The sequence below is a fragment of the Pantherophis guttatus genome, chromosome 14, assembly GCF_059756535.1.
Source record: "Pantherophis guttatus breed Tessera chromosome 14, ASM5975653v1, whole genome shotgun sequence".
Classification (NCBI taxonomy): domain Eukaryota; kingdom Metazoa; phylum Chordata; class Lepidosauria; order Squamata; family Colubridae; genus Pantherophis; species Pantherophis guttatus.
The window spans coordinates 19,240,148-19,263,781 of NC_142076.1; the positions used below are offsets into that span (position 1 = coordinate 19,240,148).

The following is a 23,634-nucleotide window of genomic DNA, read 5'->3' on the forward strand; positions in this document are numbered from 1 at the left end:
AATTGGATTTGTTTGTTTGCGTGGGTCAGAAGAAAGAGAGAGCAGAAGGGAATCTGGAAAAGGCTGACGGAGGAGGAGGGGGGAGAGAAGAGAGGCATGTCACTTGCATGGCCCAGCCAGATGGTCTTCTGGGGGTGGGTGGGTGGGTCTCTCTCTGTGTGTATATGTGTGTGCGTCTAATCTCTCTTGGAATATATTTTTGGCTCTCAGTTCTGCTGCATGGCTTGGGAGGGAGGCCAAAACTGAGAGCAGAAACAGGGAAATATCTTTATCCCGGCAGCGGGATTCCGATGATGGATAAGCGGTCCCCTCCTTTTCCTCGCCCGCCATCCCAAACTTTTTTTTATTATTATTATTCCAAATGCGTATTTCCTAAAGTTAAAAAAAACAAAACAAAAAAAACCTGCGTTTCACTGAAATGCTGCCATTTATAAGAGATCACACAAGATTTATATTGACTGTTTCCCTATGACTGTCATTAAGTGTTGTACCTCGTGATTCTTCTTTTTATGTACACGGAGAGCTTATGCACCAGAGACAAATTCCTTGTGTGTCCAATCACACTTGGCCAATAAAGAATTCTATTCTATTCTATTCTATTCTATTCTATTCTATTCTATTCTATTCTATTCTATTCTATTCTATTCTATTCTATTCCATATTCCATATTCCATTCTATTCTATTCTTCTATTCTATATTCTATTCTATATTCTATATTCTATTCTATTGTCTATATTCTATATTCTATTCTATTCTATTCTATTCTATTCTATTCTATTCTATTCTATTCTATTCTATTCTATTCTATTCCATATTCCATATTCCATATTCTATTCTATTCTATTCTATTCTATTCTATTCTATTCTATTCTATTCTATTCTTCTATTCTATATTCTATATTCTATTCTATTGTCTATATTCTATATTCTATTCTATTCTATTCTTCTATTCTATATTCTATATTCTATTCTATTGTCTATATTCTATATTCTATTCTATTCTATTCTTCTATTCTATATTCTATATTCTATATTCTATTCTATATTCTATTCTATTCTATTCTATTCTATTCTATTCTATATTCTATATTCTATTCTATTCTATTCTTCTATTCTATGTTCTATTCTATATTCTATTCTATTGTCTATATTCTATATTCTATTCTATTCTTCTATTCTATTTTATATTCTATATGCTATATTTTATATTCTATATTCTATATTCTATATTCTATATTTTATATTCTATATTCTATATTCTATTCTATTTTCTCTATTCTCTATTCTCTATTCTATTCTATTCTATTCTATTCTATTCTATTCTATTCTATTCTATTCTATATTCTATATTCTATTCTATTCTATATTCTATATTCTATATTCTATATTCTATATTCTATATTCTATTCTATTCTATTCTATTCTATTCTATTCTATTCTATTCTATTCTATTCTACGTGGCCCTCATTGAAATCGAGTTTGACAGTCCTGGCTTAGATGGTGCAGTGGTTAGATGGGCCTTACCTGCCAGCCTTCTTCTCCTTCACCTCTAGGAATTAACGCTCAGGCTCGGAAGCTCCAGCGCAACCGGACCAAAGGAACCATGACTCTCTTGGTGGCTTGCCATACTTCGCCCCCCAGCCTTAGGCGCACCGTCAGCGAGGCCAGCCTTAGCCAAGCAGGCCCACCGGAAGACCAGAAAGAGGAGGGGCCTCTTCGGCGGCACTACTCCACGCTGCCAGAGACTCTCCGATGCATGGAGGGGGTACCGGACGGGCGGGCGGCGGCTGCCCTTGAAGAGCCAAACGGAGGCAACACCTTGAGACTCTCGCTCTATCAGTCCCCACATCTGCTGCTCCTACAGGGATACAGCCAGCAACATGTAAGTTTCCCCCTCTCGCCCGAGGGAGCCTTCTTCAAGTTCTTCTCCCTGCTAGATGCCTTGGATTGCACTTCCCATTATCCCCAGCCACTCTCCCGGTGTGTTGGAAAGCCACGGCCATGATTCATGGTGGGGTAGTAGGATAGTTCCCCCCAGTGATGGGTTTCAAAATTTTTTACTACTGGTTCTGTGGGTGTGGCTTGGTGGGCGTGGCAGGGGAAAGTTACTGCAAAATCCCCATTTCCTCCTGATCAGTTGGGACTTGAAGAGAATAGATGGGGGCGGGGGCCAGTCAGAGGTGGTATTGACCAGTTCTCCGAACTACTCAAAATTTCCGCTACAGGTTCGTCAGAACTGGTCAGAACCTGCTGAAACCCACCTCTGGTTCCCCGCCCCCCTCCCGTTCTGGAGTTCCCTAGACTGCAACAATAATTCCATAGCTAGGTTTCTTCCAGAAGAGTAGAACTACAACTCCCATGTCTCCCAGGCAGGCTCCATTCCCCATCCCGCTATTCTCTAGATCCATAACTTTGCCACTCTTCTCAATCGCTTCCCTTCTCAGCCAGCATCCCCCTCCCACCAGGGAGTGGTATTTACTTACTTTCGCTACCAGTTTGCAAATGTGAGGGCGCGCGTACATGCTAGCTTCACTTGCATGCACAGGGCCTTCCATGCAGGCTCAGCAGTAGTGGGTTGCCCCCACTTCGCACCGGTTCTATAGAACCGGTAGCAAAACCGGTGGAAGGCTCCGCCCACCGACCCTGACGTCATCAGGATGCTTCTGCGCATGCAGAAGAGCGTGCGGCCCCGCTGTGAACCGATAGTAAAGGTAAGTAGAACCCACCCCTGATGTTCAGAGCAACAAAAATGTGGATAAATGGGACGTGATGACGTCCGGGCAGGTGGGCGGAGCCTCCCGTAGCCGCTGCTACCAGTTCGCCCGAACCAGATAGAACCAGCTGAATAGTACCACTGCCTCCCACCCAACCCCGGGAGATGTCCACCATCCCAGCATGTGAATCCTCCATCTGTATGGAGGAGAGAACGTCTACATTGCTTTTGGTAGACCCTCTTGTTGGGCTGTGAAAGAGAAGTCCCCCGCCCTCTCAAACTTGGCACGAGAGTCGTCCCCCGCCCCCCAGTCAGAACAGGTTGGCCCCGAGCTCGGCCCTTTCTTTCTACCTGCTTGTATGTTGGGCTCCGTAGGACAGGCTGGTGTACCTCTTGAACCGCGAGCAACACACGGTTGGCCAAAGGACTCAAGCCAGCAAGCCAAGCATTAGCCTTTCGGCGCCCGACATCCTTCCTCTCCACTGCTCCATCCGGCGGGTGAAGCTGCCCACCCGTTCTCACCACCGCTGCGAAGAGAAGCTCATCTTAGAACCCATCGCAGGTGCCAACGTCTCCATCAACTTCTCCGAGGTGGGGAAGACGGTAGTGCTCCGTCACGGCGACCTCATCTCCCTCGGCCTCTCCTACCTGTTCCTCTACAAGGACCCTCTCAAAACTCAGCTGCTGCCCACCCAGACGCTGGCGAAGCTGAAAGCCATGCGCCGGGCTTCCGAACCCGAGCCGTCTTCCGCCACCTGCAAGTTGTGTGGCACCCATTTCAAAGACAAGGCCTCCTCTTCCAAAAAGCAGGAAGGCCAGTCCTCCTCCGGCCGGAAGAGCAGCCGGAGAAAGCTGCAACTGGAATTTGACAAGGCCAACGAAGATCTCTTGCTGAGGAGGATCATGACGCTCATCGAACCCACTGGAGACGACCACAAGTTGACGCCGGCCTTTTTGTTGTGTCTCTGCATCCAGCACTCGGCCACCCATTTTAGGCTGGGAGACTTTGGGCAGCTCCTCCTCAAGGCGACGAAAATGGTTCAGAAGAGTGTGTGGGTCAGTAGTAGGTTTGTTATAAAAGGAGGGAATGGGAGGGCTGGCGGTTTAGGGTTTGATGGTGGGACATCTTTAGTCCTTGTCAGTTTCAGTCTGTTTTCACTCCCGCTCTCACCTTGAGGGGTCCTTGGGGGGGTCCTTCCACCACAAGAATATTTTGTTGCCTTCGGGACAAAACAGGACCTTCTCTGTGGTGGCACCAGAATTTGGTAATTCCTTTGGCTGTTTTCTTCCAGATGTTTCATGATCACCATCAGTGCTAGAAGGGAGAGGGGTTTGGAGGAGGAGGAGGAGGAAGAGGAGAGGAGGAGAAGGACTATTGGTCCTTGGTGGTCTCTGAGCTTGGTAGTTTTCTTGCAGATGTTTCATGACCCAACTAGGTAACTTCGTCAATGATAGGAGGGAGTTTGCAATCAGGAGGAGGAGGAGGAGGAGGAAAACTGTGGGGTCCTTGATGATCAAAACGCTTTCGGAGGGATCAGAGCCGCCTCTCTGAAATGCCAAACGCTCCCTTCAAACTTGAAGCATTTTGAATTCCGAAGCGTTTTGAGGTTGGGGAAATGCTTTGCAGGGCCCTCCCGTACGCCAATGTTAAAAGAAGCGTAGGCACTGAATGGAATTTACATTTTGATGGCCACACGACTCATTTAGGTCATGTGAATTGGGTCGGTCTTCGCAAAAAAATGTGAATGAAATCCTTGGTTAGCCTCATAATTGCCACCAGAAATGGAATGGGCAGTTCAAAGCAGCTAGAAATCTTGAAAAGAACATTAATTCTTGCATATAAAAGGTGCTGTTTTGGTTATCCACGCAATGCAGGATCTGGAAATCACAAGTCGTTTTATCCATTTCTGTATTTCTTTAGATCACTGGCATGTGTTTTGATTTTTTTTTTTAAAAAAAAAATTTGTTTCGATGTGTTTTCCGGTTCTAGGAGAAAACAAACGAGCTTGCGGAAAAACAATCCTTACAGTAAGTTTCCCGTATTCATATTTCTTTCAAGAATAGTTCACCTCTCATGCAAGGGTTAAAGGCCAAGATCTCTTCAGAATCTGAATCAAGGAAAATCCTTCCACCGCAAAATCTTCAACCACAAAAACGGGGCCTTCTCTGTGGTAGCACCAGAATTTGGTAATTCCTTTTCATGTGAGGCTAGGTGAGCTTTGACCCCTGATGACTCTCTACAATGTTTTGATTTTGCTTGGCTTATATTATTGGGCCTATTATTGCTCAGGGATCTTCCCCTGAGGTTAACCTGGCAGCACAGATCTTACTACACATCTGGATCAGGGCAGGCTCTGTTCCAGCGAGATCCACAAATAGATTTGCTGCTTTTCGTGGGAAGCCGAGATGGTCAATCCATTAATCTGAAAACTGAATGCATTTCCAGCAGGGTTGTCCTTGGCTTCAGGGAGGCACAGAGGCCAAAATCCTACTGGGGATTGAAATAGGGAGGGAAGGAGAGGCAATTCTCACCCTTCCCAACCTACAGCCTTCCAGATGTGCTAGGAACACAACTCTCAGAATAGAGCTACATGAGAAATCTGGGCAGCTGCTTCTCTCAGCACATCTGGAAGGCAGGTCTGGGAAGGCTCTCCTAGCCATCTTAAGACTTCTTTTAATTCTTGGTCTGTTTTGTCAGCCAGGATCCAGCATCGCTTTCCCGCTTTACCATCTCAGACCTTCTCCCTGACCTTCAGCACGTGGTCTTCTGGATGTCCAACTCCATCGAAATCCTGTACTTCATTCAGCAGAAATCCCCCGTTTACATCCAGAACATGGAAGAAGAGCTGGACATCAAAGGTAAATGGGTGGGAATGATGTCCATTCCTAGAGTTGAGGTGTCAATAAGAGCTTCCTTGAAATGTTGATTTGTTGGAACGTCAAGTAGAACTTGACTTTCACCCAGTGCCATTTCTCGGGGTTGGGAAAGCTGGTGGCCCTCCAAATATTCCTGAACCCCACTTCCTTAGCTGTCAAGGACCACGGGTGAGTGATATTGGAGATACTTTGTCTCTCTTGGTTTCTGTTCTGATTTAGGCTTCCTTAGAAAGTATACAGCACAATCTTAGTCCCGGCAAAACTCTTTATTATTTTTTTTTTTAATTATTATTAATTTGATTTATATGCCGCCCTTCTCCGAAGACTCAGGGTGGCTTACAGTGTGCTCAGCAATAGCCTGCATCCTTTTGTATATTTATACAAAGTCAGCTTATTGCCCCCACAACTGGTTCCTCAATTTACCTACCTTAGAAAGGATGGAAGGCTGAGTCAACCTTGAGCCTTGGCGAGATTCGAACCCTGCAGTAATTGCAGGCAGCTGGTCTTAATAACCAGCTTAATAACAGGGTGCCTTAAACCCCTGTACTACCAAGGCTCTTACATAATATCTTTAATACATATGGCTGTGAATTATTGTCATTCCCAGTCCGAAAGGCTTCTCAAACAGTCTTTCAAGGGAGTGTTTATAAACACCAACCTTATCTCCCTTGGAATGCTGCCAGAGAACTAATTGCCACACGCAAGGCAAGGCCAAACTTAGCACAGAGTCAAACAGAGCTTTTCCAAAGCTTTTACCGACCAGATGAACTAAATTGCTTCCTGCAAAAGCTCACCTCCCGTTCGCTTCTCTTTTATGTCTTATGGGAGGGGCCAATCATCTCCAAGCCTTACTCCCAAGTCGACCCCATTTTCTTAATTGCTACTGTCTTCTGGCAGCTCTGCGCATGCACACGCTGGGAACAGGCTGACACTGTTCTTCTGCCTCGCTCTTGTCAGACTCTGGAGACTCCGGAGGCAGCAAAGAACTACCAGATGGCTTTGGCCCCCTCTCTGCCTCCGACTCAGAGCCCTCGTCCGAGCCTTCCCCAGACTCCAGGACTGGCCCATGTTCCTCCCCAACCTCCTCACTGTCTGACTGCTGCCAGCTCTGCTGGCCGCTGGCGGGCCACAACAGTTCCGTTAATTGCAACCCACCTGGAGATCTCTTGTGATTAAACAGAGCTGGGCAAAATGGTTGAGGATCACACTCTCTGCCGTCCAAGCAACAACTTTATGGGCCACCAGCTGGACCACGAAAGGTCCTACAAGGCAAACCCGTCCATCTTTTTCTCCTTTGTGGATGTCCAGCCAAAGAGAAATCCCTCCTCGGTTGAACAGAACTATTTCCCAGGAAAGCTTGAAAGTTGGATGAAAACTGGCCAATTCCTCAGCTGGTTGACCTTGAGTAACCTTTCCTGCTTCCCCTTCTCTCCCCCCTCCTCGCCCGGCTTCATCCCATAGGGAAAAAGAGAGCAAAGAAACCATGTTCTGGGACGCCTTCCATGTTTTTCGTCCTATCTCAGTTCCCATGCTGATAGCACAGCGACGAAGGTCAAGGGAAGAGAGTGAAATCCCACTGAAAATTCAGCTCCAATCAGTGGATTCAATCCAATCCTTCTCCATCCTCCCCCAAAAGTAGAAAGCTAGCATGTCAGGAGGAAGAAAACATATAAACATGGATTTCTGAGTTGAGCCGGACTGATCCAGAAAGCCAGTGCTTTCCGAAATCTCTACATAAGGGATTGTGTCTTTCCTCTTTTCTAGGATCTAAGGAATCCCTCTTCTCCTTGACCATCACAGCCAGTGAAGAAGCCATGACGGTTCTGGAAGAAGTCATCATGTATACGTTTCAGCAATGTGTTTACTACATCTCCAAGGTACGTCAACCCTTCGAAAGTTAGCATCCTCCCCTCTCCTAGGAGAATGAAATATTCTAGGAAATATTAAAAAGGCAGTATATTATATTTTTGTAATTTATATATAAAGTATATACCATGTTTCCCCAAAAATAAGCCCTCCCTGAAAATAAGTTCTCCCTGAAAATATTTAAACACATGAGCACCCAGTCTGGTTAGGATTAGGGAGACAGAGCTGGAAATCAGGTAAGATGGCAAGGGAAGCCCCATCTTGCTCCATGTGCTCCAAAATAATAAGACCTCCCTGATAAAAAGGCCAAGTGCTTATTTCGGAGTTCAAAAAAATATAAGACAGGGCCTTATTTTCAGGGAAACACGGCATTATATAAATATAATTTATATATTATAGTATATTACATTATAGAGGGACGCGGTGGCTCAGTGGCTAAGACGTTGAGCTTATCGATCGAAAGGTCGGCAGTTCGGCAGTTCGAATCCCTAGTGCCACGGCGTAACGGGGTGAGCTCCCGTTCCTTGTCCCAGCTTCTGCCAACCTAGCAGTTCGAAAGCACGTAAAAAACAATGCAAGTAGAAAAATAGGGACCACCTTTGGTGGGAAGGGAACAGCGATCCATGCGCCTTTGGCATTGAGTCATGCCGGCCACATGACCACGGAGATGTCTTCGGACAGCGCTGGCTCTCTGGCTTTGAAATGGAGATGAGCACCACCCCTTAGAGTCGGGAACGACTAGCACATACCGTGTTTCCCCGAAAATAAGACCCTGTCTTATATTTTTTTGAACGCCAAAATAAGTGCTTGGCCTTGTTTTCGGGGAGGTCTTATTATTTTGGGGCACGTGGAGGAAACTAGAGGAAATGGCGGGGACCGGCTGTGGATGCAGTTAAATATTTTGGGGGAGGGCTTATTTTCGGGGGGGGGGCTTATTTTAGCACATGTGCTCAAAAGCCCAATTGGGCTTATTATCAGGGAAGATCTTATTTTTGGGGAAATAGGGTATATGCAAGGGGAACCTTTACCTTTTATATTATATTTCCCTGGATGAGAAATGTCACTGAATCCTCCTTCCGAGCTAAATAGTTAGCTAAAACAGGAAGGGGAGAAGAAACCATATTTGAGACTAGCTTTCTCCCTCTAAGTGTGTGTCAGCTGGAGGAATTGTGGTCCAAGGACTTCTGAAGAATCAATGGTGGCCCACTTCTGCCATAAATAAGTGAATTAGATCCCAGGTCTTGGCGTAAAATGATACGGACTGAAAAACGTGGGAATTTTGCTGGTTGATCTCGACTATCCTTAGAAAAATTTCAGTTGGGCTGGACATGGATGGTAGACTTCAGGAGTTTTCACTATTGCAGCTTAAACGAGGAAGCCAAAAGAAACTTGCAGGAGTTTCTGGGCCAGCGATGTTCTCCAGATGTTCCTGCATCACAATTTCCACCAGCCACAGCCAGCCACAAATAAGAATCCGAGGCTGGGCCCATCATTGCTCCTGGCTCAGGAACACCATGACTATTCCTTCAAAAGCTTCAGGAGAAAGAAACATGTGACAGAAGAACTGGATTCTTCAAGGAATATTATGAATTTGTGGCTCTCTTCCTGTGGCCCGTCCTGTGTTTTTAAGACTAATAGGCAGAGGTGGGGCTGCTGGGGATTCGCAGGGGTTCGTGAGAACCTCTAGTTGTGCAGTTTGGAGAACCCCCAAAGCCCACTCATGGCTGGCCCTGCCCTCCCCACCCCTCCCCTCTCAGGAGTCCCCATGCAGCCCATTTTGGATGCAGGTAAGTGCAGGGCGCGCACGGAAGCTCAGGGAGGGCGAAAAACGGGCCTACCGGAAGTTCGGGAGGGCCTCCAGAGCCTGGGGAGGCTATTTTTGTCCTCCTGGAGGCTCAAGGAAAGACTCTGGAGCCCGGGGAGGGCAAATCCTCCTCAGCTGTAGTGCAGGACGCAGAATAGGCCACGCCCACCATGGCCACACCCTCCCAGCAACCGGGCAGAGAACCCCTTGCTAAAATTTTTGAAGCCCACCCCTGCTAATAGGACATGAGAGGAAACCATATTGTGGCCAAGAATAGAATAGAATAGAATAGAATTTTTATTGGCCAAGTGTGATTGGACACACAAGGAATTTGTCTTTGGTGCATACGCTCTCAGTGTACATAAAAGAAAAGATACATTCATCAAGAATCGTAAGGTACAACACTTAATGATAGTCATAGGGTACAAATAAGAATAGAGAGGAGAGAAGGAGGTAATGATGTGTTGGGTTGGGTTGGGTTGGGTTGGGTTGGGTAGGGTAGGGTAGGGTAGGGTAGGGTAGAATAGAATAGAATAGAATAGAATAGAATAGAATAGAATAGAATAGAATAGAATAGAATAGAATAGAATAGAATAGAATAGAATAGAATAGAATTCTTTATTGGCCAAGTGTGATTGGACACACAAGGAATTTGTCTTTGGTGCATACGCTCTCAGTGTACATAAAAGAAAAGATACATTCATCAAGAATCATAAGGTACAACACTTAATGATAGTCATAGGGTACAAATAAGCAATCAGGAAACAATATCAATGTAAATCTTAAGGATACCAGCAACAAGGTTACAGTCATACAGTCATAAGTGGGAGGAGATGGGTGATGGGAACAATGAGAAGATGAGATGAGATGAGAAAACAGCACCTCTGCGTCCATTTGGTCACCCCAAATCCCGTTCGGCTTGAAGGAGAGTCTTTGTTTTAAGAAGCCAAGAGGTGGTTTTTTTTGCACAGGTGTGATGAGACTCTGCTTTCATGAATGGCTGAAATGGGCAAAGATCTCCTCGCCCGCTTCCTGGTTCCTCAACGGTCCAGGAGGGGAATGCCCCCTTGGAGCAAGGGTCTCCAACCTTGGCAACTTTAAGACTTGTGGACTTCAACTCCAGGAACTCTGAGAGTTGAAGTCCACAAGTCTTAAAGTTGCCAAGGTTGGAGACCCCTGCCTTGGAGAACAGAGTTGTTGGGAAAAGGGACTTATTGTAAACCAGAAGGAAAGAAGGGAGGGAGAAAGACCAAGGACTCGGTGAAAGGAGAAACATCTGGGAAGCTTTCCAAGTTGGGGGAGGCTCCCGTCTCGCCCCATGGCTGGGAGTCCATCCCTGAAATGGTTGAGTTCCTTCTCCATGGTGGGGTGGGGGGTGGGGGCAGGACGTCACCCTGTCCTTCAGACAGAAGCCTCCTTTCTTCCCCCTTGCACACAGCCTGCTCTGTTTGGGGATTCTTCCTCCCCCTCTTTTTGAGGGAGGCCGGAGATTCCTTCTGCTGCTGGTGGGGCGGGGAGTAGGGGCAGAGTTGAGAGCACATTCTGATGCGCTGGAGAGGGCTTCCGTCCAACCAGAATTTTTGCCGCATAGCAGAAATGCAAAGCGGGAGAGAGAGAGGGGGGGGGACAGAGAAAGGCGCCTCTCCGAGGAATTTGCAATCCAGATGTTAAGTCGGGGCAGAGAGAGCAGAAGAGAGAAGCCAATTGCTACCCTAAAACAACAACAACATAATAATTATAATGCATAAGAGCACCAGCGTGCTTACCGTCCCTGTCCTAATGTTCCCTTTTATTCATTTTATGTATTCAATTCACGCTTATACTTCTATATGTTATCTAATACGTACTCGACAAATAAATAAAAATAATAATAAATTAATAAACCCCCCTAAATGTATTTTTGCTCCTTGCAGAAACAAATAAGATCAGGAGACTGGTGGGGGTGTGTGACTTTGAGCCTAGGCAAGACCCTGATGGGCAACTGAGTTGCTGCCCACCTGGAGCACAGGAAGGGCGTCTCCTCGGGGTCCACCTTGGCATCTACCTGAGCTGCTCTGTCGATCAGAATAGAGCTGGAAGGGATCTTGGAGGTCTTCTAGTCCGATCTCTTGCTTAAGCAGGAGAGCCCATACTATTTCAGACAAGTGACTGTCCAGTCTCTTCTTCTTAAAAAAACTCCAGTGATGAAGCACCCACAACTTCTGGTGGCAAGCTGTTCCACGGGTTAATTGTCTTCATTGTTAGGAAGTTTCTCCTTAATTCCAGGTTGCTTCTCTCCTTGATCAGTTTCCACCCGTTGCTTCTTGTCCTGCCTTCTGGTGCTTTGGAGAATAGCTTGACTCCCTCTTCTTTGTGGCAATCCCTCAGATACTGCTATCATGTCTCCTCTAGTCCTTCCTTTCTCTAGACTAGCCATACCCAGAAAAATACGGCATCCTTCACTTCATCCTCCAGGGAAAGATTGAAGGCAAAGGAAGTCCAGGCAGAAGAAGAACATCATGGCTTCAAAATCTAAGGGACCGGTTTGGACAAAACTCAGCAGCACTTTTTCATACGCTTGTTGACAAAAATAGGATTGCCAACATGATCGCCAATGTCCAATGACAGATATGGAAGAAGAAGAAGAAGAAGCCATACCCAATTCCTGCAACCGTTCTTCATATGTTTAGTCTCCTGATCTAATTCAACACCTCCTGTTTCTCGTTTTCTTCTTCTTCTCTCTGTCCTTCTTTCGCAGTCTCTCTATGTGGCTCTTCCCCCGTTGTTGGAGTGCAACCCCTTCCAAAGCGAAGGCCGGGACGGTTGGCTGTCCTCGCCCCCGTTGCCCGAAGAAATCCACAAAGTGGTGTTGATTTACCAAGCCGCCCTGGACCTTCTCCATCAGTACGATGTCCACCCTGAAGTCACCTCCCAGATGTTCGCCTACCTCTTCTTCTTCTCTAACACCCTCCTCTTCAACCAGCTCATGGAAAAAGGTGAGTGGCTGTCCACCAAGGCAGGGGTTCATCCTGGCACGGGGAACTCATAAAACCATGGGGCACTGCCTGTCTCCCAGCGACCTCCAACGAAAGGTCTCTCTTCCCTTCTGAGCTGATCTCTAGAAATACGTCAGCCGGATGTGGATGATCCATTCCTGTTCTTACTCTCTCGTGTCCAGGTTCTTCTCTGGGCTGTTTCCACTGGTCAAAAGGGGTCAGGATACGGGCCACCCTGCGTCTCCTTATGGAGTGGGCCCAGAGCGTGGGTCTGGGGCCGCTAGCAGACCAGTTCTTCAGCAAACTCTCCAGCATGGCCAGCCTGTTGGCAATGCCAAATTCTCAGCTGCTGCAGGTGAGTCTGTCGAAGGCACCCAGGGTGAGTTTTGCTTGGTTGATCTTGAAAGCATGGATCAGCTCATGACCGGGAATGGCTGCTGAAGATAAGATAAGCCTGACTTGGTGGCTCAGTGGCTAAGACACTCAGCTTGTCGATCAGAAAGGTCGGCAGTTCGGCGGTTCAAATCCCTAGTACAGGTCTCCTGTGTTTTTGTTTTTGTTTTTTTTAAATTTTGATTTATATGCCGCCCTTCTCCGGAGACTCAGGGCGGCTTACAATGCGTTAAGCAATAACCTTCATACTTTTGTATATACCTGCTTAGTAGGGCTTTCGGCCCCCTCCAGCGGTGTTCTTTTTTTATACAAAGTCAGCTTATGGCCCCCGCAAACCGGGTCCTCATTTTACCTACCTCGGAAGGATGGAAGGCTGAGTCAACCTTGAGCCTGGTGAGATTGGAACTCGCAGTAATTGCAGGCAGCTGGTGCTACTTAACAGCACTTTAGTCTGCTGCGCCACCAAGGCTCCTTCATGACCCAAACTAGGTAACATCATCAGTGCTACAAGGAAGTGGGGTTTTATTTATTTATTTATTTGTTTGTTTATTTATTGGTTCAATTTATATGCCGCCCTTCTCCGGAGACTCAGGGCGGCTTACAATGCGTTAAGCAATAGCCTTCATACTTTTTGTATATACCTGCTTAGTAGGGCTTTCGGGCCCCCCCAAACGGTGTTCTTTTTTATACAAAGTCAGCTTATTGCACCCACAATCCGGGTCCTCATTTTACCCACCTTAGAAAGGATGGAAGGCTGAGTCAACCTTGAGCCTGGCGAGATTCGAACTTACAGTAATTGCAGGCAGCTGGTGTTAATCACAATGCTATCAGTCTGCTGAGCCACCAGGCCCTTTGAGCAGGGGGTTGGACTAGATGGCCTCCAAGGTCCCTTCCGACTCTGTTACTGTTATTATTAAGACAGTGGAGGGCCACCATAAACATCCAGAAGTTCTAGAACAGTGTTTCTCAACCTTGGAAGCTTGAAGATGGGTGGACTTCAACTACCAGAATCCCCCAGCCAGCAAAAAAACGAGCTGTTTCTGGCCTCCAGAGCCTTCAGGGAGGTCTGCTAGACCCAAAACGGGATGCGGGGGTGGGGGGTGTCACACGCACCTGCGCAGGGGGGCGAACAGCGTGGGGAGGGATTGGGTGTGCATGCTCAGGGGGTGGGGCAGCATGGGGGGTTGTGCGTGCATGCACGGGGGGGCAGGGCATGCGTGGAGGGCATTGCATTATGGGTGTGGGCACGCGTGCGCACTTTTGGCATCCAAGGAAAAAAAGGTTAGCCGTGACTGACCTAGCACAACTGACACAACTTAGATATTAACAGAGTTTTAAAAAAAGAGAACTTAAAAAAAAGAGAGCTTACTTGAGAGCTTCCTTACTTCGTTCAGATGACCTGGCCTGTCTTGAGAAGTGAGTTTCCTGCCTTGAACCCAGCACAGCTCCATCATATCTTGACCCAGTACCAGACTTCGTCTGCCATGGGGTGCGTCCCGGCTTGGCAACCCAGCAACAATGATGCTCTTGCAGCTGTGAGGACAGGTGAGGCTTCCTCACCCCATGCTTTCTACATGGGGCTCCCCTTGAAGAGCACTCGGAGGCTCCAATTGGTCCAGAATGCGGCCGCGCGGGTGGTTATGGGCGCAACTCGTTGTGCCCGCGTGACACCCCTCCTGCGCGAGCTGCACTGGCTCCCAGTGGTCTTCCGGGTGCGATTCAAGGTGTTGGTCACCACCTTTAAAGCGCTCCATGGCATAGGACCCGGGTACCTTCGAGACCGACTTCTGCCACCAATAGCCTCCCACCGGCCAGTCCGCTCCCACAGAGAGGGTCTCCTCAGGGTGCCATCGGCCAAGTTATGTCGGCTGGCGACACCCAGGGGGAGGGCCTTCTCTGTGGGAGCCCCAGCCCTGTGGAATGAACTGCCCCCGGAAATACGTAAGATCTCCGACCTCCGGGTGTTTCGCTGCGCACTCAAGACCCTGTTGTTCTGCCAGGCCGGGCTATCAACATAATAATTTTAAATTGGGGTATTTTAAATTTTCAGGGTTTTAAATTGAGACGAATTATTTAATAATTTTAAATTTTAAATTGATGTTTGTCTTGTGTTTTTAAATAGGCTGTACACCGCCCTTCGGGAGAAGGGCGGTATAGAAATAAAATTATGGACCGGTTTTTCTTTGAAGATGTTTTGCTTCTCATACAAGAAGCTTCTACAGCTCCGAGTTGAAGAAGCTGAAGAGGCTTCTGAAAAGCGAAAGGTCTTCAAAGAAAAAAAACAGAAAGTCCAGTTGCCTCCTGAAAATAGCACTTTTGGAACAACTGTGACCTGGATGACTTGAACCTCTCCATAGACATAAAGATGAGAGATTAAAAAAAAAACACCAGATGGATGGAGAGAGATGAAACAGACGATGGATGGTTGGATAGATGGATGGATGGATGGATGGATGGATGGATGGATGGATAAATAGATAGATAGATAGATAGATAGATAGATAGATAGATAGATAGATAGATAGATAGATGATAGATAGATAGATAGATAGATAGATAGATAGATAGATAGATAGATAGATAGATAGATAGATAGATGAAAGAACATTTCTGTCACTGCCCTGATTGGTCCATGTCAAGTCCAGTTGCTTCTTGAAAAAGCACCTTTCGGACAACCATGACCTGGATGACGGAGAATCTCGATAGACACTCAAGTTAGAACCATGGAGAAGTTTCAGCAGAAGGTCCATTCACATGTTCTTCCACCACCTGGACGTTACCAAGAGAAGTTGATGTTTTGGTTTGTGAAATTACACGGTTCACAGAGGTGCCTCTTGGAGACCAGCCAGAGTCCCCTTCCTCTGCAGCCCTTTAATGAGGATAGGAGGGTGAAACAAGCTGGATCTTGGGGCCAAAGGGGTTCCACTCAAACTGGGAGATGTTTACAGGTCCCAAACTCCCTTCCTCCCAAATCGAGTCTTTGGCACTGTCCACTTTTGGACTTGAGACGCAAAATTGGATGAGGTGTTGACTTGAGGGAAGTCGTATCCAGGGGTGGGCTTCAAAACTTTTAGCAAGGGGTTCTCTGCCTGGTTGCTGGGTGGGTGTGGCCTAGTCAGACTCCTGCACCACAGCGGGGAGTGGGGGGGGCTTTTTGCCCTCCCCAGGCTCCAGAGGCTTTCCACGAGCCTCCAGGAGGGCAAAAATGGCCTCCCCAGGCTCCAGAGGCCCTCTGGAGGCCTGTTTCCGGCATTCCCGAACTTCCGGTAGGCCCGTTTTTCACCCTCCCCGAGCCTCTGCGCACGCCCTGCACTTACTTGCATCCAAAACGGGCCGTGTGGGGACTCCTGGGAGGGGTGGGATGGGGAGGGCGGGGCCAGCCAGGAGTGGGATTTGGGGGTTCTCCGAACTGTACAGAATCTTAGCTAGAGGTTCTCCCGAACCCCTGTGAACCCCCAGCAGCCCCACCCCTGATTGTACCCCACATAATCTATGAAGAATGTGGATTTAAGCACAGATTGAAACAAAATGGTCGGATGGGGCTGTCTTTTGCAGATGATGTTCTGGAATCTTTTGATAACCATCCCCCCATCATGCTGCCCACCGGAGGGTTCAAGGTGGACCTGGAGACCGATCATCTTGATGACAACGTCTACCGGCATCTTCTGTACATCCGCCATTTTCTGTGGAGCCTACGCAGCAAAAGTCCCCACTCCAGTGACTCTCTGGAAGCAGAAACCCCAAAGGTAACCCCTCCGCCCCCCACATCCCTTAAACGTTATGCATTTCAAAGGTGCTGGCTTGGTTTGTTTGCATACCTCACCATATTTTTCTTTTGTTTTCCTACTTTCTTCTTCAAGACTGAGACAATCAGCTGCCAAGTGACACCCCCAGCGGAGTCTGAGACAATCATTGGGTCAGTCGAGAGTGCCTTTGACTGGACAAATGGCAGGCGGACGATGAACGGTGAGAAGCCAAAGATGGAGAACAGCTCCCAGGTCACTGGTACCAACCTACCCATCTCAGATTATGGGACTTGTGAGACACAGCTACCCAACATTCTCCAACAGCAACAACTTGAGAGGCCAAAGGGGAAGAATGGGACCAAGGCAATCACGGTGTCCGTGGACTCCTCATGTTTACTGACTCCGCCTAACACGCCTCTGATCTTTGACTCCATCAGCCTGGAATTGTCCCCAGAAACTACTCCTGGGAAGGACATCCCAGAGTCTCGGAGAAACGGACTCAACGGGACCAAAACCACAACCCAGGAAGGTATGAAAGACGGTTAATCAGGATTGGATCAGTGGTAAAATCCAATTTTTTTTACTAGCGGTTCTGTGGGCGTGGCTTGGTGGGCGTGGTGTAGCTTGGTGGGCGTGGCAGGGGAAGGATACTGCAAAATCTCCATTTCCACCCCAGTCCAGGGGAAGGATACTGCAAAATCCCCATTCCCTCCCCACTCCGGGACCAGCCAGAGGTGGCATTTGCCGGTTCTCCGAACTACTCAAAATTTCCGCTACCGGTTCTCCAGAACCTGCTGGATTTCACCCCTGGATTGGATGGTTTGACCTTCAAGATGAGGAAATGGTTGAAAGGAAACCAATAAAGGAGAATATTTGTAGGTCAATGTTGAAATGAAGGGTTCTTGGAGGAGGAGGAGGAGGAGGAGGAGGAAAAGGAGGAGAGGAGAATAAAAGAGAAAGGAAAAGGAAAAAGGAGGAGGAGGAGGAGGAAGAGGGGAGGAAGAAGACCAGAGGAAGAGGACTATGGGCTCCTTGGTGCTCTCTGAGCTTGGTGGTTTTCTTGCAGACGTTTCGTGACCCACCTAGGGAACATCATCAGTGCTAGAAGGAGGTGGGATTTGTGGAGAGGAGGAGGAGGAGGAGGAGGAGGAGGAACCGTGGGATCCTTGGTGCTCTCTGAGCTTTGTTGTTTCTTATAGATGTTTCATGACCCAACTAGGTAACATCATCAGTGTTAGAAGGAGGTGGGATTTGTGGAGAGGAGGAGGAGGAGGAGGAGGACTGTGGTGTCCTTTGTGCTCTCTGAGCTTGGCTGTTTTCTTGCAAACCTTTCATGACCCAACTAGGTACCATCATCAGTGTTAGAAGGGGGTGGGATTTGTGGAGAGGAGGAGGAAGGGGTTCAAGAGGCGGAAGAGGAGGCCTTTGAGGTCCTTGGTGCTCTCTGAGCTTGGTGGTTTTCTTGCAGACTTTCATCACCCAACCAGGTAACCCCATCAGATGTTAAGATAATGACACACCTGCAAGAAAACAACTAGCATTTATAACGCTTTTCCAGCAATGTGGCAAGATGTTAGGCTTTTGAGGGAGCAAGCAAATATGGTTTAATTTAAGGCATGCTTTTCCCAAACCTCTGGCATTATTATAGTGGTGATAATTACCTGCTGCTTGCTTTTATAAAAATGGCAGGGCTAATGTTTCTTTAGCGATTCGGGCTGTTGTAAGCGGGGGTGGGGCCTTTGTACTCTGTATCCCACTGTGCTAATTGCACCCAAAGCAGCCGGATCCGTCTTAGTGGGGGAAAAAAAGGGGGACAGAAACATTAAAAAGAAATGCAAGAATAGCACACAACCCTCTCCAGCCCTGTGGTTGCGTTGGAGCAAATCTCAAAATTCCCAGCAATTATGCAGGTTAGAAATCCAACGAGAGCCAGCTTGGGGAGGATGGTTGACGGAAGGAGAAGGAATAGTGACAATAGTGTGTGTGATGTTTATAAAAAGTACAATCTGGTTGCGTGTTTTGCTCCTTGGCCTCAGGATCTTCTCCCACGCCCTACGACTTTCCCACTCCGGCTTCTTCGAATCGCAGCTCGGCCACCGACGACTTTTGCTACGTCTTCGTGGTGGAGCTGGAAAAAGGGCCCATCGGATTGGGGATGGGGCTGATTGATGGCTTGGTGAGTAGGTCTTCTGGGGGACGTAGTTGTTGTGACCTAGGCTTACAATTAGTCCCAAATAACCCTATTTTATTGTATCAGCTGAGAATGACGTTCATTCCCAGCTGAGTCCCAATTAGTTGCAAAACAAGTCCTTCGGAAGAAGTCCTTCGGGATAATCACCAACCTTTATCTTCTTTGACACCCTGCCAAAGGCCTTACTTGGCAAAGCCCCACAAAGTTCAGAAACAAACAAGAGATGCCGACTGGAAGCAGAGTTAGCAACGTTGCTTTCCTGCAAAAGGCCCCAAGTGCCTTTGTTTCTCTTTTAAGCCTTATGGGAGGGACCAATCATCTCCTGGTCTTACTCCCGAGTCGTCCCTTTTGCTTTAGATGCTCTTGCCTTCTGGCAGCTCTGCGCATGCGTGCACTAGGAACAGGCTCCTCCTGTTCCTCTGCCTCTCTGCTGTCCGACTCTGGGGACTCCAGAGTCCACGCACTACTCCCAAATGGCCCTGGCTCCATCTCTCCCTCCGACGCAAAGCCCTCGTCTCCAGGACTGGCCCATGTTCCTCCCCAGCTTCCTCACTGTCCGACTCCGCTGCCAGCTCCACAGGCTGCTGGCGGACCACAACAGTGGTATGAAGTCTCTTTCAGAATAAAGACCGCAAAGAGTAGCTCCCAGGAGCCACGGTTGATAGGCTCCCATGTTTCTCTTTTCCATCCGTGGTCCCCAAGATGCAGGGAAGGTGTAGTTTAGCAACATCTGCTTGTTAGATTGTCTTTCTCTTGAGCTACAGCTCTGCAGATGTGCAGGACTAGAATTCTTATCTTCTTCCTACCACCATTGACAGTGGGAGTCGCTCTTGAAGACTGCTGGATTTTTTCTGGTCTTTGAAAACCCAAAGGTGCTTTTTCAAGAGACAACTGAACTTTAACTCACCATAGAGTCTTTGGGTCTGGACTTTGGGACAACTATGACCAGGATCTCCATAGACATTCTTTGAAGACCTTTTGCTTCTCATCCAAGAAGTTTCTTCAGCTCTGACTGGATGGTGGGGAATGGAAGGATTTATACTCCTTGGAGACATCTGATCGTTTGCATCCTTTTAGGGAGCCATTAAAGCCACTTGGAGGTTTATCTGTGTCCTCAGGGTCACCTGAGTAGTGCAAATGGGTGTGGGGTCTTCTAACAGGGAAAGGAAGAAACATAATAAGAAAGTCCAGATGCCTCTTGAAAAAGCACCTTTGGGACAACCATCACCTGGATGACTTGAGAATCTCCATAGACATCTGGATTGAGGAAGGACTCCAAAAAACGTCTGTTTTAGGAAGAAAGGATGGAAATAAGATAGCATGGAGGATCTATGCTATCTATATCCATGGCTGCCGCCCCCCGCTGCCGACTCACAGAGAGTTCCCTCTGACCTCCGAGGAACTTGCCTGTTCCTCTTGGTCGTCCGAGGTGCCTCTCTTTCTTCCCCGTCCCTACAGGACGGTTCCAGTCCAAAGACCCTCGGCAGCGGTTCGTCAGCTGGGGTTTTCGCGGCGCTCATCAGAGCCCGCTAATTCCCCAACTGTCTTGCTGTGACGCCAAACCAGAAGTCTGTTCTTCTCTCTGTCTTGTAGCATACCCCTTTAAGTTCTCCCGGGATTTACATTCGGACTTTGATCCAAGACAGTCCAGCAGCAGCAGATGGCCGACTCTCCATTGGGGACCGCATCCTTGCTGTCAACGGCACGAGCCTCGTTGGCTCTCATTACCAGAGGTAAGGCTGATGGGTTTTGCAATACAAAGAAGCCCATCTGCGACAATGGCTTTTCTGAGGCGGCTTTTGACAGAGGATTCTGGGAATTGTAGTTCGGACATCTTTGGAGGCCATCCAATTTGGCAGCACGCTATCCTAGGTCCGTCCTTGCTACGGGATGTTGGTTTGAACTTCCTTTTTCTCCAGTAGAAATATTAAACGTCTTGCAAATCTCGGATTGGGGCCCAATTTCTTATTTCCTGGGCTATATGTGAAGGAAATCAAAATGTGTATATGGAAGATCCAAACACAGCATAATTCAATTTTCATAATGCACCCTACAGATACAGATCTTCCTATGCCGGAGAGAACTTGCAGATTTCTAGAGCACTTATTTGGTGGAATTCCATCCTACGTTCAGATAACAGAATGAGAGAGTTGGAAGGGAGCTTGGAGGTCTTCTAGTCCAACCCTCTGCTCAAGCAGGAAACCCTATGCCATTTCAGACAAATGGCTGTCCAATCTTTTCTTAAAAACCTCCAGTGTTGGAGCATTCACAGATACCGGTCATTAATGTTGAAAGAGTAGTGGGAGAAGATCAATCAATCACGATCAAGGGAGGTACTAATGCCACTCTATAAAGCCTTAGTAAGACCACACCTAGAGTACTGCATCCAGTTTTGGTCACCACATTATAAAAAAGATGTTGAGACTTTACAAAGAGTGCAGAGAAGAGCAACCAAGATGATTAGGGGACTGGAGGCTCAAACATACAATGAACGGTTGCAGGAACTGGGTATGGCTAGTCTAATGAAGAGAAGGGGAGACATGATAGCCATCTTCCAATATTTGAGGGGCTGCCACAGAGAGGAGGGGGTGAAGCTATTTTCCAAGGCATCTGAAGGTCAGACAAGGAACAATGGATGGAAACTGATCAAGGAGAGATTCAACCTGGAAATAAGGAGAAATTTCCTGACAGTGAGAACAATCAGCTGATGGAACAGAAGTTGCCTTCAGAAGTTGTGGGAGTTTCATCACTGGAAGCTTTCAAGAAGAGACTGGACTGCCATCTGTCAGAAATAGTGTAGGGCAGTGATGACTAACCTTTTTGCCATCGCGTGCGAAAAGCAGGGGGAGCGCGAGGGGGTCACATGCCCACACCCATAATAATGCCCCCCCTGCGCCCCCCGCACATGCACACACGCCCCCCGTGCTCTCCCTGCTTTTGGCACGCGATGGCACGGTGCTCCCAGTAGGCCCGTTTTTTGTTCTCCTCAGGCTCCAGAGACTTTCTAGGAGCCTGGGGAGGGCGAAAACGGCCTTCCCCACCACTCCCAGAGGCCCTCTGGAGGCCGGAAACGGTCTTTTTCCTGACTTCCGGTGGGCCCGGAAGGCCCAAAAATCAGCTGGCCGGCATGCACATGCGCACTGGAGCTGAGCTAGGGCAACACTCGCATGCCCACAGATATGGATATCAGCATTCTGATGCTGCCATAAAAAGACCAGGCTTGACTTTTCACCTATTTATTTTCTCTGTAGATAATATCCCCTAGGAGATGGGAGGGGGGGAACATTCCTGTGGGGTGAGGTCAGAAGCTGGGGAGACAGACTTGGAAGATGGCCAATGAGAAGATGAGAATTGGGGAACGGAAAGGGAAGGGTTTGGGGGTCAGAGGGTTAGTATCGGCTACGACGAATAAATGGAATATTTCAGCAAAGATTGTTTGGGAGTGCAATTTATTTGAGATGACATTGAAACCTGACAATGGCTCCGTGTGCCACCTGTGGGACGTGTGCCATAGGTTCACCATCACAGGTGTAGGGTCTCCTGCTTGGGTGGGGGGTTGGACTAGATGACCTATAAGGTCCCTCCCAACTCTGTTAATCTTTAAATCTGTATATTAATTAAGTAGCTCATGGTTTGTATCCTTTTCAGCTGTTTTTGGGCGGGGGGGTTTCTTTCTTTCAGCGCCGTAGACCTTATCCGATCTGGCGGGAAGAAGCTGCGCTTTCTGGTGGCCAAGTCCGATCTGGAAGTTGCCAAGAAGATCAGCTATAGTTCTTCACCTTCTCCATAAAAGCCGGTCAACTCGCAAGGTGCTCGCAAGGGTAGCAGAGTAAGCTTGGTGGGACCCGACACCTGGGAACGCTGCCTGGAGTTGCAACTGGTCCATTTGTGCGGGGACACAGTGCCATGGTACTCTTGAGACCCAGAAGTTTTCCACCAAGTGCCCCAGGAATCGACCACAAAGCATTTTTTTCAAGAGGACATATAAAGTTGATCTTCTAACAATTCACAAGTCCTGGGATTCAGAACAAAGCTATGCCCATCTCTGCTTTGCTTTATAGTAGAGAATTCCATCTGGGTCACGCAGACCTTTTTCAATACAAAGCTTGCAAGGAAGGGTTCCAAGCTGGTTATTTGGGACCTGCCCCTGCTGAGGACTTCACGATCTTACCAAGATATTGCAGATGTCTTGGTTTGCTCTCTGGACCAAGCGGCATTTGTTGCAACGACGGGTCAAGGGAACGGGACTTTTAGGGTAGAGCATTGAGGTGGTGGGTCTCTATCGGTAGGCCCTGAAGTTTTAAACTCTGTTTTTTTGCCCTTAACGATCTTTCTATTCAGCTCAGGATGGTCTGGAACCAGCTGCCTGCTCTGTCTGGGGTGTGGAAATCAAATTAGGACCATTTGAACGAGGTTTTGGGAAATAATAATTGCATGCCGGGAACCGAAGATGGATGCTTGATAAAAACACTCCCTTCCTCCAGTTAAGTCAGAAGGGAACGTTGCTATGCACGTTAAGGGAAAGTGGGCTATTTAAACAAAAAAATAGAACGGGCTATTTGGGCTCTTTTGCAAATACGGCTAATTTGCATACAGGATTCCTGTCTTTGGATCATCCGCGTGATAAAACCGAAAGCGATAACAGGTTGTAGCTCTCAAAAATAACGTGGCGGGAACTCTGGGTTATGGTTAGGGGATCCGATGAAGACCCTTTCCTGCTGATCTTTCTTAGCTTAGCTTATCTCACAGGGGTTTTCCAGTATGGCTATCGTATCTGAGGGTGTACGTGACGATGTGCATTGCTACGCAGAGTCACTTGAGATAGGCACAAGAAAAAAAGAAAGGAAGGAGAAAGAAAGAAAAGAGAGAGGAAGGAAAGAAAGGAAGGAAAGAAAGGAAAGGAAGAAAGAAAGAAAAAAGAAAGAAAGAAAGAAAGAAAGAAAGAAAGAAAGAAAGAAAGAAAGAAAGAAAGAAAGAAAGAGCCTGGTTGCGCAGCAGACTAATAGCCTGTTATTATCATCCAGCTGCCTGCAATTACTGCAGGTTCGAATCTCGCCAAGGCTCAAGG

The 23,634-nt window shown here is 47.6% G+C and overlaps 1 protein-coding gene across 3 annotated transcripts in view; it reads left to right on the forward strand.

Moving 5' to 3' along the window:
* RADIL (Rap associating with DIL domain) overlaps window positions 1–23,409 on the forward strand; it is a 38,489-nt gene extending 15,080 nt beyond the window's left edge. For all 3 annotated transcript variants that reach the window (XM_087878648.1, XM_087878649.1, XM_087878650.1), the window contains 13 exons: window positions 1,555–1,883; window positions 3,090–3,770; window positions 4,705–4,742; window positions 5,413–5,573; window positions 7,356–7,468; window positions 11,999–12,236; window positions 12,419–12,591; window positions 14,024–14,174; window positions 16,185–16,375; window positions 16,490–16,904; window positions 18,412–18,551; window positions 20,160–20,299; window positions 22,248–23,409. In XM_087878648.1, coding sequence (XP_087734774.1) covers window positions 1,555–1,883; window positions 3,090–3,770; window positions 4,705–4,742; window positions 5,413–5,573; window positions 7,356–7,468; window positions 11,999–12,236; window positions 12,419–12,591; window positions 14,024–14,174; window positions 16,185–16,375; window positions 16,490–16,904; window positions 18,412–18,551; window positions 20,160–20,299; window positions 22,248–22,356 — 2,879 coding nt within the window. In that variant the 3' untranslated portion in view covers window positions 22,357–23,409. The remainder of the gene's footprint in view (window positions 1–1,554; window positions 1,884–3,089; window positions 3,771–4,704; window positions 4,743–5,412; window positions 5,574–7,355; window positions 7,469–11,998; window positions 12,237–12,418; window positions 12,592–14,023; window positions 14,175–16,184; window positions 16,376–16,489; window positions 16,905–18,411; window positions 18,552–20,159; window positions 20,300–22,247) is intronic.
* The last annotated feature ends 225 nt before the right edge of the window (window positions 23,410–23,634 follow it).